The sequence below is a fragment of the Belonocnema kinseyi genome, chromosome 4 (genome assembly GCF_010883055.1).
Source record: "Belonocnema kinseyi isolate 2016_QV_RU_SX_M_011 chromosome 4, B_treatae_v1, whole genome shotgun sequence".
Taxonomy (NCBI): Eukaryota; Metazoa; Arthropoda; class Insecta; order Hymenoptera; family Cynipidae; genus Belonocnema; species Belonocnema kinseyi.
Window position 1 is genome coordinate 99,210,612 of NC_046660.1, and position 12,513 is coordinate 99,223,124.

A 12,513-nucleotide genomic window follows, 5' to 3' on the forward strand; every position below is an offset into this window, starting at 1 on the left:
TGTGTGGAAATAACCGCCAAAAGAATGCTATTATAATACAAGAATTTAAAAATAATTTCGAATATTTAATCTGCTAATTGAATACTACTGGAAGTTAATTACTTTTAATTTGATGTCGATTCCCTTCATTTTTCCTCAAACGAACAGAACCCTAATTTAAAATTTTCTGTTTTATTAATGCATTACTAGTTTTCATAAAAGATCCTTCTTGGTTTTTTTTTTAATGAACAGAACTACATATCTTAAAATCCCTTCGTAATTTTCATTAGAACTGTCACATAAAAGCGTAAAGTACTTATTAGGTTAGTCGCTGTTACAGGTAAACATTTTTTTATGAGGAAACTTTAAACTTTGCAACGGCTAATGTTAAACTGCTGAAAAATGCATTGCTTTGCAAGCCATTATTTGAAAACATTATTCTTGAAATTTTTTTCGAATTTGGTGACTTATTACTTCTGTGTAAAACACAAATAAACATGGAAAATTAGTAATTTTCATAGTTCAAAAATAAATGATGTAGTCCTTCTTAAAAAATGCAGAGAAATAAGAACTCAAATTAAAAGAAATAACCTTTATACCACCCAGTCCTACAGAGCGTTTATTCTTAATACTTAAAAATCGCCTATCTTAAACTTTTGAACAAGCGTATCTACTTTGATGCGGTTTCTAAGATGAAATATTAAATGACTCGTTTTCAGTTGAAGATAAAATAAATTTTTAAAAAAGGATAATTTTTCATTGAAATAATTCTTGAAATTAAATAATCACTAAGACAGGCTACACAAGTTAGATTTCATGACGCAAGTAGATTTTACAATGATAAAATAATACAACACAACTTTGAACAATTTATTTATTTTGATTTTTAATCTTTGCTAAATTACTCTTTTACAAAAGCGTTTGAAGGTATTACAATCGTTTTTATTCAGGCTTTCGAACTGTGTATATAATTTTTCGATATTATTATTATTATTATTATTATTATTATTAGTTTAAAGTACATTAGAATGCAGTAAAATTTATTATGATGTAGCCTGTCTAACACTTGAGTGTGATTTTTAGAGCATTAAATAAAATTTGTACTAATTTATGACGAGAGATCATGATGATGGAAATGAATAGAAATCCACGAAGAGATTTGTAAGTGGAGTCGGGTCCTACAAAGGTGAGGGCCTGATTGATTTTCTAGAGAGTAGGGCTATGTGAATTCCGGATGCTTGGTCCTTATGTGGACTTTAAGGTTGTCGCTACGAGTGAACACGTTATTGCAGTATGGACATTGGCAATCCTGCGATTGATGGGATCGGATGTGGTGCCATCGGTTACTGACAGACTTGCCACAATGACGGCAATTGTACAGTTGGGGACGACAATCCTCTCCTCGCACCCGGACGAACATATCGTACTGATTCGCGGCTGCACTCCCCACGGTCAACCCCCGAGCCTCCCTTGACTTTTGAAGTTGCAACGCTTGAGGTAACCAGCAGGACAGCTGGAGCTGCGTTGCATGACCTTGCGGGGTAACCCCCTCTCTCTTCAGTGAGACACCAGTGGCCAACACTGTAACAGAGAGAGAGAGAGAGAGAGAGAGGGGGGGGGGGTTCGGAGGAGACAGAGAGATAGATAAAGAGAGTGAGAGGGTGATAGGCGGGAAAGCGAGGCACCCCATTCAACCCTTAGCAATAACAAAAAGATCCTCGGAGATGTGCAACACATTCGCATTCACACTTTCATCGATCACTCCTAGCTTTCCTCTACCCGACACGTGACAGAGACTGAGAACAACAACTATACAAGAGAAGAACTCTATACGGGGTGTCCCATTTTCACCTCTTTAACCGACTTCCTACCAAACTCTTTTGAAGTGGGAAGCACACTTTACACCTTTAAACTCTAATCATTAATGACAAGCTTTTCTCACATCCACAAAATTTTTTTTATGTCGGAAGCTTCAAGTTCTGTTTGACGTGATTTTTTGTTCTAGTCTAAAAACTGAACCTGTTGATTACTAGATGTAAGAATCAAGTATTGACAGGAAAATCCTATAAAAAACAGCGGCTTGTGAATCAAACTGTCTTTATATTTGCATACCGTTTTCATTAAATTAGGGATTGTCCTAAAATTTCACCTTTGGTTTCGACAGCTTGATACTTTTCTCATAACCTGAATTCTGATTATGCAAGCGAATTCCATTGAATTTCCGTATATCCTTTCGAATTCATACAAGTGTTAAATCAGTGCAAGTGAATTTAACGGAATTCATTAGAACTTCTATTACTTTTAAGTTCACTCTATCGAATGGAAGCAAATACAATTGAAAACAAGTGAATTCAACCGAACTATAAATGAATCCAAAGCGAAATAAGCTCACTGAATACAAACTAAACAAATTTACTCTAATTCAACTGGATTGAAATTAAACTGATCGAATTCAAATGAATTACAGTACAGTTTCAATATGATTTGTAAGGAGGCCATGTTTTTCAACGGTTTACGACTATTTTAATATCAACAGAAAATGTCTTCTCACTCTAGCTTTCATATGGGATTTGAAGGCTTTGAATGCTTATGGTCAATTGCAGGGCCGAAACGAAAATCCCTCCTTAACGTAAAAATGAACTTCTTTTTTAATTTATAATTAATTAATTTTGTTTTCAAAAATGAAAGTACAGTCTAAAACAGTACAGTTCCCGATTAAAGTTTGTTCTCAAAAAACGAACATGCAATTTTAATTAAGGCTTACATTTTTCTAACAATGAGGGTATGAAATTCCATGAGGGAGTTTCGTTTGAAAGAGAGATACTTTTTTGACAGTTTTTCGTGACAAAGCTTTTAGTTAGGAGGGTTGTCCTAACAAAAAGGTTGTAATGAGACACCTGGTATAAATATGGGGAGGGTCGAAAAGACTCGTATCCCCTGTTCCTCTCACTTCTCCTCTACTTCCTCTTTCCCTCATTCTTTCTCTCTCTCTCTCTCTCTCTCTCCCCTCTTCTAGCCTAACCTACGAAGCACTCAATAAAGTACACACTCGTTACGTCATAGGTGGAGAGAAAAGAACCGTTGCAGCAACTGTTTGAGATGTAAATATCCAGACACTGCTTCTAAACACCAGTGATTTCCATGTTAAAACTGAATTCTAGTGTGCACAGTTTAAAATAGTGCTTTCCAAACTTTGATTTTCAAGAGTTTCATTTATGTTGATGAAATTGGACTTAAAAAATGTTCAAACAGATCAAAGGATTTATATTTGACGAACAAGTGCTGCAGGAGGTTTTATTATTGGATTTTCACTCCTTGAACCTTAGTAACGAAGATACATACAGAAATGCTGACATTATCGCTTCTAACTTCAGTGTGCTTTCAAAAAATGAGTGCTTCAATTCTGAGCTGAAAGCGATCTTCTATCAAAATTCGATTTCTACAAACTGAAAATAAACATTGATTTAATAAGAATAAACAGATAGTTGAAATCTATTTCCTAGTCCTTCAATAAATAATGAAAATCATATCCGAGAAACTTCCCTGATAAAAATTGATTTTAAAATACTTCCGAAGAACTTCCTATCATTCTGGCCTATTTAAGCCTTACATAAACACGAATTTGCACTCAGATTGAAATAAACTTGCCTGAGTGGAACGCTGACCAAGCAATAAGTTTGATAAAGCTGCATTGACGGGGTATGAGCAAAGTATTGATTTCCTACCCTAGATCGAAGCACTCTAAAACAAAATCAGACCACAGGGATTCGCCGTTTTACGCACAAATAAACTAAGATTTATCTCGATGCTTTTTCCACACATCTAAACATGCGATCTTCGACTCTACAGATCACTCTCCCTCTCGTTTCGTTTGGCAAGACTCTTGAACTTGAAGCGGGAACCCCGCCGCGCCGCCTCTTCAAAGAGGTAATGGAACATCGAACAAACTCTTTGCGGGATTCGAGCGAGAGTCCCCTTATTCTGATCCTCTTATCGAGGTAGAAGAGGTAACTGACGGTAATAAGGGCGAGATATGGCGCGCTAAGAAGCTTATCTTCGAAAGGAGCCCCTACCATCATCTTTAGATGCATTGTACGGAGACCTGTACCACAAGACAGTCTGTTTCACTCCCGAAGCCGCTTTGTCGTCGAATCGGGACGCACTCCTGCTCGACCTGAATCACCTTTGCAGGTACTTTGTCTATTAAGCTGCAGGCAAAAAGAAACATCCAAGGAATGGCACGTAGAAGCTCCCAAGACTCAGTTAAGTAATTTGAAAGAAGAGCTTGCTTCCTGAGAAGCTTCTAGCAAGAATATGAGTCTGAAAATTGATAAGAAATTCACCAGATCCACAAAAAGTGAAAACTGAGTTTATTTGACTGGAATCGTTGCAACGACTGAGACGGCAAATTTTTTGTTCCGAGGAAGGCCTAAGTGCAAACTCACGAATTTTCAGTTACTGTGTTTTTAGGTTACGAAAAGCAAAACTGTAGAACGACCTGAGTTTCCTCTATATATAGAATTCATGGACGATACCAGCGACCCTGCAATTTGAATGTTTGCTAGCTAGCTGCATTTGTATTCGATTTTTTTCCTGAGACTGCTCACTGGCATTGCACTTTTGGTGGCGTATATAGTTTTATTTTTTATACTAAGTCAAAGTCATAAATATTCACTGGCAATACTATAGGATTTCGCGCCTCCGTCTCGCACCAAACGAGATCGCGATGCCCAACATCTTAAAAATAGCGATAAAATTACAAAAAAATACTCTACGAACATAAATATATTAAAAATTATTATTATTTTTAAAAATTACAATTTGCACCGCTAGCGGTTAAAATATCGAAAATTGTTACGCGTGGAAAATAGAGTCTTGAATACAATTAAGGTAGAAAAATATCTCTATTCGTGTCGTCGAATTAATAAAGACGATAACATGGAAGTAGTTTGAAGGAGCCGCTGATGAAAAATCGCGAGCGGCAATAAACAGGACATAAAAACCTACGTGTCGACAAAATTCGCATGCACCCAATTGTACTGGGCGTTATTGTATTCTAAAGCTAAGTCGGGATGTTTCTGTTTAATGTGAACCTTTAAATTGTCCAATCTGGTCCTACTGCAACCGCACATTGGGCAAACAAAATTTCCTGGTTTATGTGTCAAGTAATGATTCTTAACATTTGACACGATTCTCCCACAAATTTTGCATTTGCTAGTGTAAGTGTGTGGCAGCTTTTCAAAATAATCTGACACACTCACTCTCTCTATGTCCGATATCGGCACGGATTCAATGCCCGGAGGAGTAAAAAATGCCGAATCTGCAAAAATAGAGAAAAGGCGAAGATAATAAGAGCCTGAGTCGGAATGGCTGAGTTTGTCGATATCAGGGACGTGTATGAAAGTCGAAGAGGCGAGAATTTATCGTTATAACGATCTGACAGAAGAGTAACGCATTAGCACAGAATAAGCACCAATAAATGAAGAAGCTTAAATAATCGACGCTGCTTTCTCAAACAAGAATGTCATTTCAATTAATTGAGATTTTGTTTTGGAAAATAGCGCTGACGGGACAGACTTTGCACTTATGATTATTCTGTGATAGTTGGTCTCTAGATGCACTGTCGTCTATGTAAAGGCGTACTGTATTACAAATATTATGTACCACTATTTTACTAACTCTATTATTATCAATATTATCGTTACTGCTTAGTCTTGTACTTAGGAAAGGCACCACAAAAAGCCTAAAACCTGGTTTATATCAGCCTATGGGCATTGGGACTAGTTTCTCATGACTACTTCGAGCTGATATTTTGTAGCTCAAGAATCCTTATTCAGTCTTCGACGTGTTTCACAACCAGCGATACTGCCATCGACACACGTACATTTACAGGACAAACTGCTGACTAGGTTGCAATGCTGCTGTCGAAGGAGAAACAAATCACGGCCAAACATGTTACTTTGTAAACTTTTCCAGCATCGAAGTTTTTTATTTTAAATCTGTCTCATTGAATTTGTTTCACTTTCAAAACTAAGTCGGCATTCTACTCTGGTTCATAATCCGTCGAATCAGAAACGCAACTCTGATCTAGATTAGTACTAAAAAATATGAGTTAAGTTTGAGAATCGAGGGATTTGACTTGGAAATAACACACGAGTGTCGATGGATGTTCTTTAATACTGATACCATAATCGTGGTAGAGCAAAGCTGAATTAATAAATAAATAAATAGTATGGAAACTTGAGTTAATGTGCGGCAAGAAAATCGCGTAAATACTAGAAAAATGGCTCTTTAAAACTGCCCTTTCGTTTATGTTAAAGAATACGGTTAAATCAAACTTCGTCTAAATTGAATCGCGAGTACTATTCGTAACGAGAGGCTGAAGAAATATACTTAAATGTATAATAAATAGGGAAGATAAATAATTTAGAATTATGAATGATAATAAAATACCGTTTCTAAGAATAAATTAGGTTATGTACGCGCGCACTCTCGCATGCTAATCTACAAATTAATTATAATTGGGGACACTTCACGTCCTTGGACTGCGAGGGCAGTTTGTAATATTAATACTCGTGTCGAGTTAATACTTGTTTTTAAAGAAAGAAGCGAGTATCGTATGAAACTTCTAGTTTTCGCGAGAATATTTGTGTAATCTTTGAGTTTCCTGCGTGCAACTTGTGCACTTTGGTTCTATCTTTCTCTCAACCGCCTAGGTGAGGTAAGACGCTTCCGATTTGGCTAGGAAGTGTTTGGCCTCCAAGCGCATAAATGGCGACATCAGGGATCCTTCTCGTATCCCGTGCTTCAGCTTAATATGCCTTTTGAGATTGTCAGACCTGGTTAAGGATATCATACAGATGTGGCACTGATACTTGTCGGGGAAATGAGATTTCATGTGTTTTTTTATGTTGGCTACGCTCTTGCCGCAAAGCTTACAGCTTTCCGAGCTGAGCTGTGAGGTCTCTAATTTATTGTGACTGTCATTACTTATGTCCTTCTCTTTTTTGTTAGTCCCTGCCGTTCCTGGAATACAAGGATCCCATTTCAATCATGGATGCAATTCAATCACTCTGCTTTGGCACAACAGAATCTACTTCATAATTATGTATCAATAAAAAAAAGAAAGAATTAAAATCATAAACAAACGTAAACGAAACAAATAGTTCTGAATACGTTTAATAATGCACGCTCTACGTCAAAAAGTCAGTCAGAGTAGTAGAATAAAGAAGTAGAGGATATCTGCTTGAATGGCACGCTTTAAAAAATCAATCGACGAAAGGAGACTTGAAGATGCGCAATATGACAAAATACCACACTCGTAATTCTTATCGCACCTACTTTTAGCAACAAAAACAACAATAAATAGAGAAAGAGAGGGAGAGAAACAGTGAGAGATAGAGAGAGAAGCGCACACCTCTACTTTGATTAAAAAAAAAATAAACATAACGAGTGACAATAACGAGCATGAAAAAGTGAGAAACGAAAATCAAATCAATGATAAACTGAGACCGAATATGGAGATATGTGAAGATATTAGCAGCGATACCTTTCCGTATAGTGCTTACTTCCTCCAACAACACTGCTAATCATCACCATTTCATCTTCGGCTCTTCAATTCCGTGGTTCACACGCTATGAACTCTCTCGTTACTCTCGTTGAATAATGAAACAAACAAAAGGAAACACGCGAATTCGCGACGCAACGACAGTGTGCTCTCGGTTCTCTTCGCTCGTCTTTGCTCAAATGCGAGTGATGAAGACCAAGACGACCAAGACGACTCGCTGCGAGGTCGAGCGATAACACCATGCATCAAAATGAAGTAAAGAGAGACGTGAGAATGTAAGATCAAGATCACATTAGGCATGTTGATGTAAACGCGAAAGGATATAGGACAGAAAAAAACAGTATATAAGAAAGAAACATGCAAAAAAAAACCCCGTTGTGAAAAATAAATATTTGTATGTATACAAAGTGCACGACTTATATATCCTTAAAAGCTTCTACTCAAACGAACATTATTACAAAAAGTGTCCTCTCAATGCCACACTTTACTCTTGCGTATAAAGACAAAGTTATCGCAAAAAGATTCTCTTCTCTCACAGAGAGAGATCGCGAAATGGACGACGCCGATTCGACTAGGGCTTTGCATGGTGAAAGAACACCAATGTCCATTAGATACGTATTTGTTCTTTATATTTTATGGGCGTTATTTTCTAAGATACCCAGGTTTCTGCATTTACGCTTGAGCGTTTAACACACCTCTGTCGAATCCGCACCCCGGACTTGATGTTTATACAGCCCGACAGTAAGTTTATGATTAAAAGAAGACTATAGAAATTATGTCTTTCCACGAATCTCTGAAATTAAGGATCATTGGATCAAAAAAATAAATAAGGATCTGATGGATTTTTATGTACTTTCACGCTGTGAAGTCCCAGTCGAATCAGCGTTTGCGTTTCACGAACTCTCCTTGTCAAGATCTGACCGGCATTCATTTAATAAAAAACAAACCCCTTATTGGAAACAAGTTACTTTTTTACTTGAATCGACTAGGTGGTCTTTAATGAATTATATGAACGGGCACTTTGTACTTTCACACATATTATGGCTCGTTAATTAGACTTAGACCGTAGATACAAAGTGTAAGACAACGAGAGAACTCGACAGAATTAACAACCGCACGCATCAACAGCCCACACACCATCCTCAAACATAACGGAGTACACGCATGTATGGTCCATTTGCTTGTTCCGGTTCCCAAACCATTGCGTATTAAGTGCTCGATATTAACACACTCATATAATTACTACCACAATGACATAGCAAATGCACGATACCATCACCAAAAACACTAAGAACTTATATAACAAAATATACACACACACATACATATATACATACATATATATACATATACGTATATATGCATACACACATATATATTCCCCGTCCTTCAGACTTAACACTCGACTACGCTTGCCAGACTTGGAAATAGAGGGATGCCCGTCTTACATGACTAGAATACCAATTTTCACTTTGAGGTCTCATCGCAAACGTTCATGCATTTCTCCCTCGATTTCATAGAACTAACCTACGTCCCGTTCTCTCGACATTGCTGAAGTCCACTATATTAAAAGATATTAGTTATAATATTAATCTCGGTAACTGATTGTTCAGTATTTTACGTGCAACACACACTGTTTTAATAAAACAATAAATAAGAAAGTAAAATTTAAGTAAAAGTATCCTTCAAGCAGCCGAAGATATACCAGGAAGTATGTTTGCTCATAATCAAATTTAAATTAAAATGTTTGAAAAATCTTACCATCAAGACCATCAAGCATTTCGGGCGGATTGTGATGTTCGGATGATTCTATCCCCTGCACACTGTCATTTGGCGTTCCTGTCGTCGGTCCTCCATCTTCACCTAGTAATCCAACTGGATGACCCTGCACACGGCAAATAGTGAACTTTTAAAACACGCATTTTAATCAATTGAGAAGTCAAAGTGACATATATTTCTGCCAATTGTATCTGCTCATTTAAAAGAAACTTTGAATCCTAATTTCAAGAGAAAGATCTTAAAACAACGTTCATCCAACAAAAACAGTTTATTATATTTCAGTAATAATGTACAAAGATTTTAAGCGCAGCATTCTTATATGAAAACCGGTGAAGATTTCAAACGAAACTTTCGTTCTACGTCGAGGTAACTCAATTTCTAATTATTCACTGTTTAGGTAAATAACTAATAAAATAACACATTTAAAACATCATATACCATATTGAAATTATAATAATTTTAATAACCTATCGATATGTTTACATTCTATGATTTATGTACCGAGATCCATAAGAAAATTTAGCAAAATTTTCTCAACGACCTTACTATCTACATTGCAAATAAGATGCAGTCTGAATTTAAGAACATAATTTCGTAAGGCTAAATACACAAATGCCACTACTACATTCTTTATTCTCACCCTAATGATTTCAAAAAAGTACTCCCTGAAATAAATACTAACAGTAAACCGGGTTTTTAAAAGAATTTAAACTAAAAAAATAAAATAAAAAATTACCTTAGAAATAATTTTTTCCAGAAAATACTAGCATTGTGCAATAGTATGACACTTTAATTTTGCAAAAATGGAATATAATTGTGGGAATGTCAAGTATAAAAGAATGGGCATTGAATGGAAAGGATATTTCTACAATACCCAGAAAATAAAATGTCAAAAAAAAGTAATAGTTAAAAAAAATTATGTGTACATCAAGAAAAGTCAAGCAATATATGTTTAAATGTTTGAATGAATACCGTATTATCAAAGAAGCGACTGTTTAAAAAAAATTAATCGATCATCATTCTTTCCTGCTGATAATTAATAACTCTAAAATCTATGGTAACCATGAAATATTACAGCAAGGTACTCCACTTCTTTATGAAAATACGAAACTTCATCACAGACACAGATCACTTCAAACTTCGCTACTTTGGCATTCCTTCTATCAGTGATGCTACGTAATATCTAATATCTACGTAATATTTAGGAAAATAAAACTAGCCGAAATATGTTCGTCTAAGACTGAATATCTTAAGACTAAACTTATTAAAAATAAACTTAAAAATAATAAAGTAGGTACATAACTCATCAGAAAGAAACTAACGTTCAAATTACGCGATTTGTGTCATTTCAAATAAAAACATTTGTAAGTACAAAAAGCTTTAAAGTAGAAAACAATGGAATTAATTTCCGTAAGCAAATCTCTTTTTAAGTTCGCCTTCCTTGGAAACGCAAACATTGTGGGCTTTGCATTTATCATGATGGTTAACAATCTCAAGTCTAAAGTTGCCATTACCCGCGGCAAATGAAGTTCGAATTTCCGGAATCGTATCGCTCCATTTTCGGCAGTATTTACAAAACATCAGATTTAACTGTTTATCATATTGAAGCCACGAGTACGCGTCTAGCCAACTAGGTTTGAATTTTCCTGCTTTTCTACCAGTCGCAGACCGCTGCACAGGGGCACAAACTGTCGACTGAATAACTGATATGTTTTGCCTCGCGGTATTTATATTTGGCTCATTTTTCGCGTGTTCATCCTCATACGATGATTTCCAATTAATGTGACTCTGAGGCACGGAATCTAGAGGCATCGAATATTCTGTATTACAAGTAGATTGAGAATGTAAAGGCACATGGGCTAAAAACGAGTTATCTATGGGTTTATATAAATTTCCCTGGTATTCGGGCAGAGCCGTTGTCATATTGATATATAACGAGCCTCCTGCCATGATAGCGTTCTCTCGAGACACTTGCACAGCCATACTTGGTTGGTTGAGATGAGCCAAATTCTGATTATCCATAGTTTCGTCAATCTTCCCATCTCTTTGAACCTCCCACTCGAAACTAGTCTGTCAACAGAGAAGGAAAGGATCTGTGTTTAATCAACACATTTCAATTTTGTTCCTCAATGATCGAAAAGCCAATTCTTTATTTCAACAATAGACAATCCCTTCCTTCCCATGTATGATTCGACTGAGCAGCAGTAGGACGACAGTCGTTTTGTGTCGTTTCTTAAGGGAAGAATAACGAAACTATGCTTTTTTAAAACTAGGTTCTCACATTGTTGAGTCTGTCTTTGTAACGGACTCGTTTCCTACTACTAAAAACAACATATAGTTAAGATGATTCAAAGACATTGTTGTACAGACAAGAGTTAGTTCTTATCAATACAAAAAGTGCATGAATCGACATTCCAAAACCATGGCTAAGACCCATTCCTCATAAAGAAAACTTAAGAAGCCGAGAAATCGAAAATTTATCTATTGAATATTAAGAGAACGCATACTTCAAATTTCCTAATATTTTCTTCTATTTGCATAATTTATCTTTCAAAATGCATTAGAAAGATTTCCATATTTTCATAATTGAAGGGTGGCCATATAGAACTAGACAACCAATAAAGACAGCATTTTTCAAAACAGCGAAAAAAAATTCTGAAAATTTAAATCACTATTAAGAAATTAAACAACAATTCGCTTTTGAACTGAAGAGTTGCTAAATTCAGGTGAGAAAAGTTTGATTAAAAAAAGCTATCTAGGTTCGAGGAAATGGATGTGGACAATCTTGAAGTGACACTAACCTGAAATTGGAGCATGCTCGACTGTTGATTGCAATACAAAATTTAATGTTAAGTTTACAAAAAGTAAACAACAGAATTTTTAGAATTTTTAGATTAAAATTTCCTGGGCTTTTAAAAAACGGCTTCGGACAATGATTAAAAAACGACTTTTTAATTTTGTCCAAAAAAGCTTGCTTATGAGATACAGGGATGCGGAATGAAAATAAAAAATGTTGAACCAAACAAAATTATTCTTTTCAGAGACAATAAAATTTAAAGATCGCGACATCACAGTATGACAGACATTTTTTGTTAAAAATCTGGGTAAAATAAGATAATATACATATTTTTGTTATTAAATTATAAGAATTTCAAGAAATATTAATGCTAAAAAGTTGAAAAAAATAT

At 35.7% G+C, this 12,513-nt stretch overlaps 1 protein-coding gene across 10 annotated transcripts in view; it reads right to left on the reverse strand.

The window, feature by feature from the left end:
- The window catches only part of LOC117172175 (sex determination protein fruitless), a 43,746-nt gene that overhangs the window by 23,365 nt on the left and 7,868 nt on the right, over positions 1–12,513 (reverse strand). For 6 of the 10 annotated variants that reach the window (XM_033360007.1, XM_033360004.1, XM_033360003.1 and 3 more), the window contains exon 4: positions 9,308–9,431. In XM_033360007.1, the coding sequence (XP_033215898.1) occupies positions 9,308–9,431 (124 nt within the window). Of the gene's footprint in view, positions 1–1,623; positions 5,300–5,322; positions 7,006–9,307; positions 9,432–12,513 lie in introns of those variants that run through there. The other 4 variants (XM_033360000.1, XM_033360006.1, XM_033360005.1 and 1 more) reach the window with 2 other exon arrangements.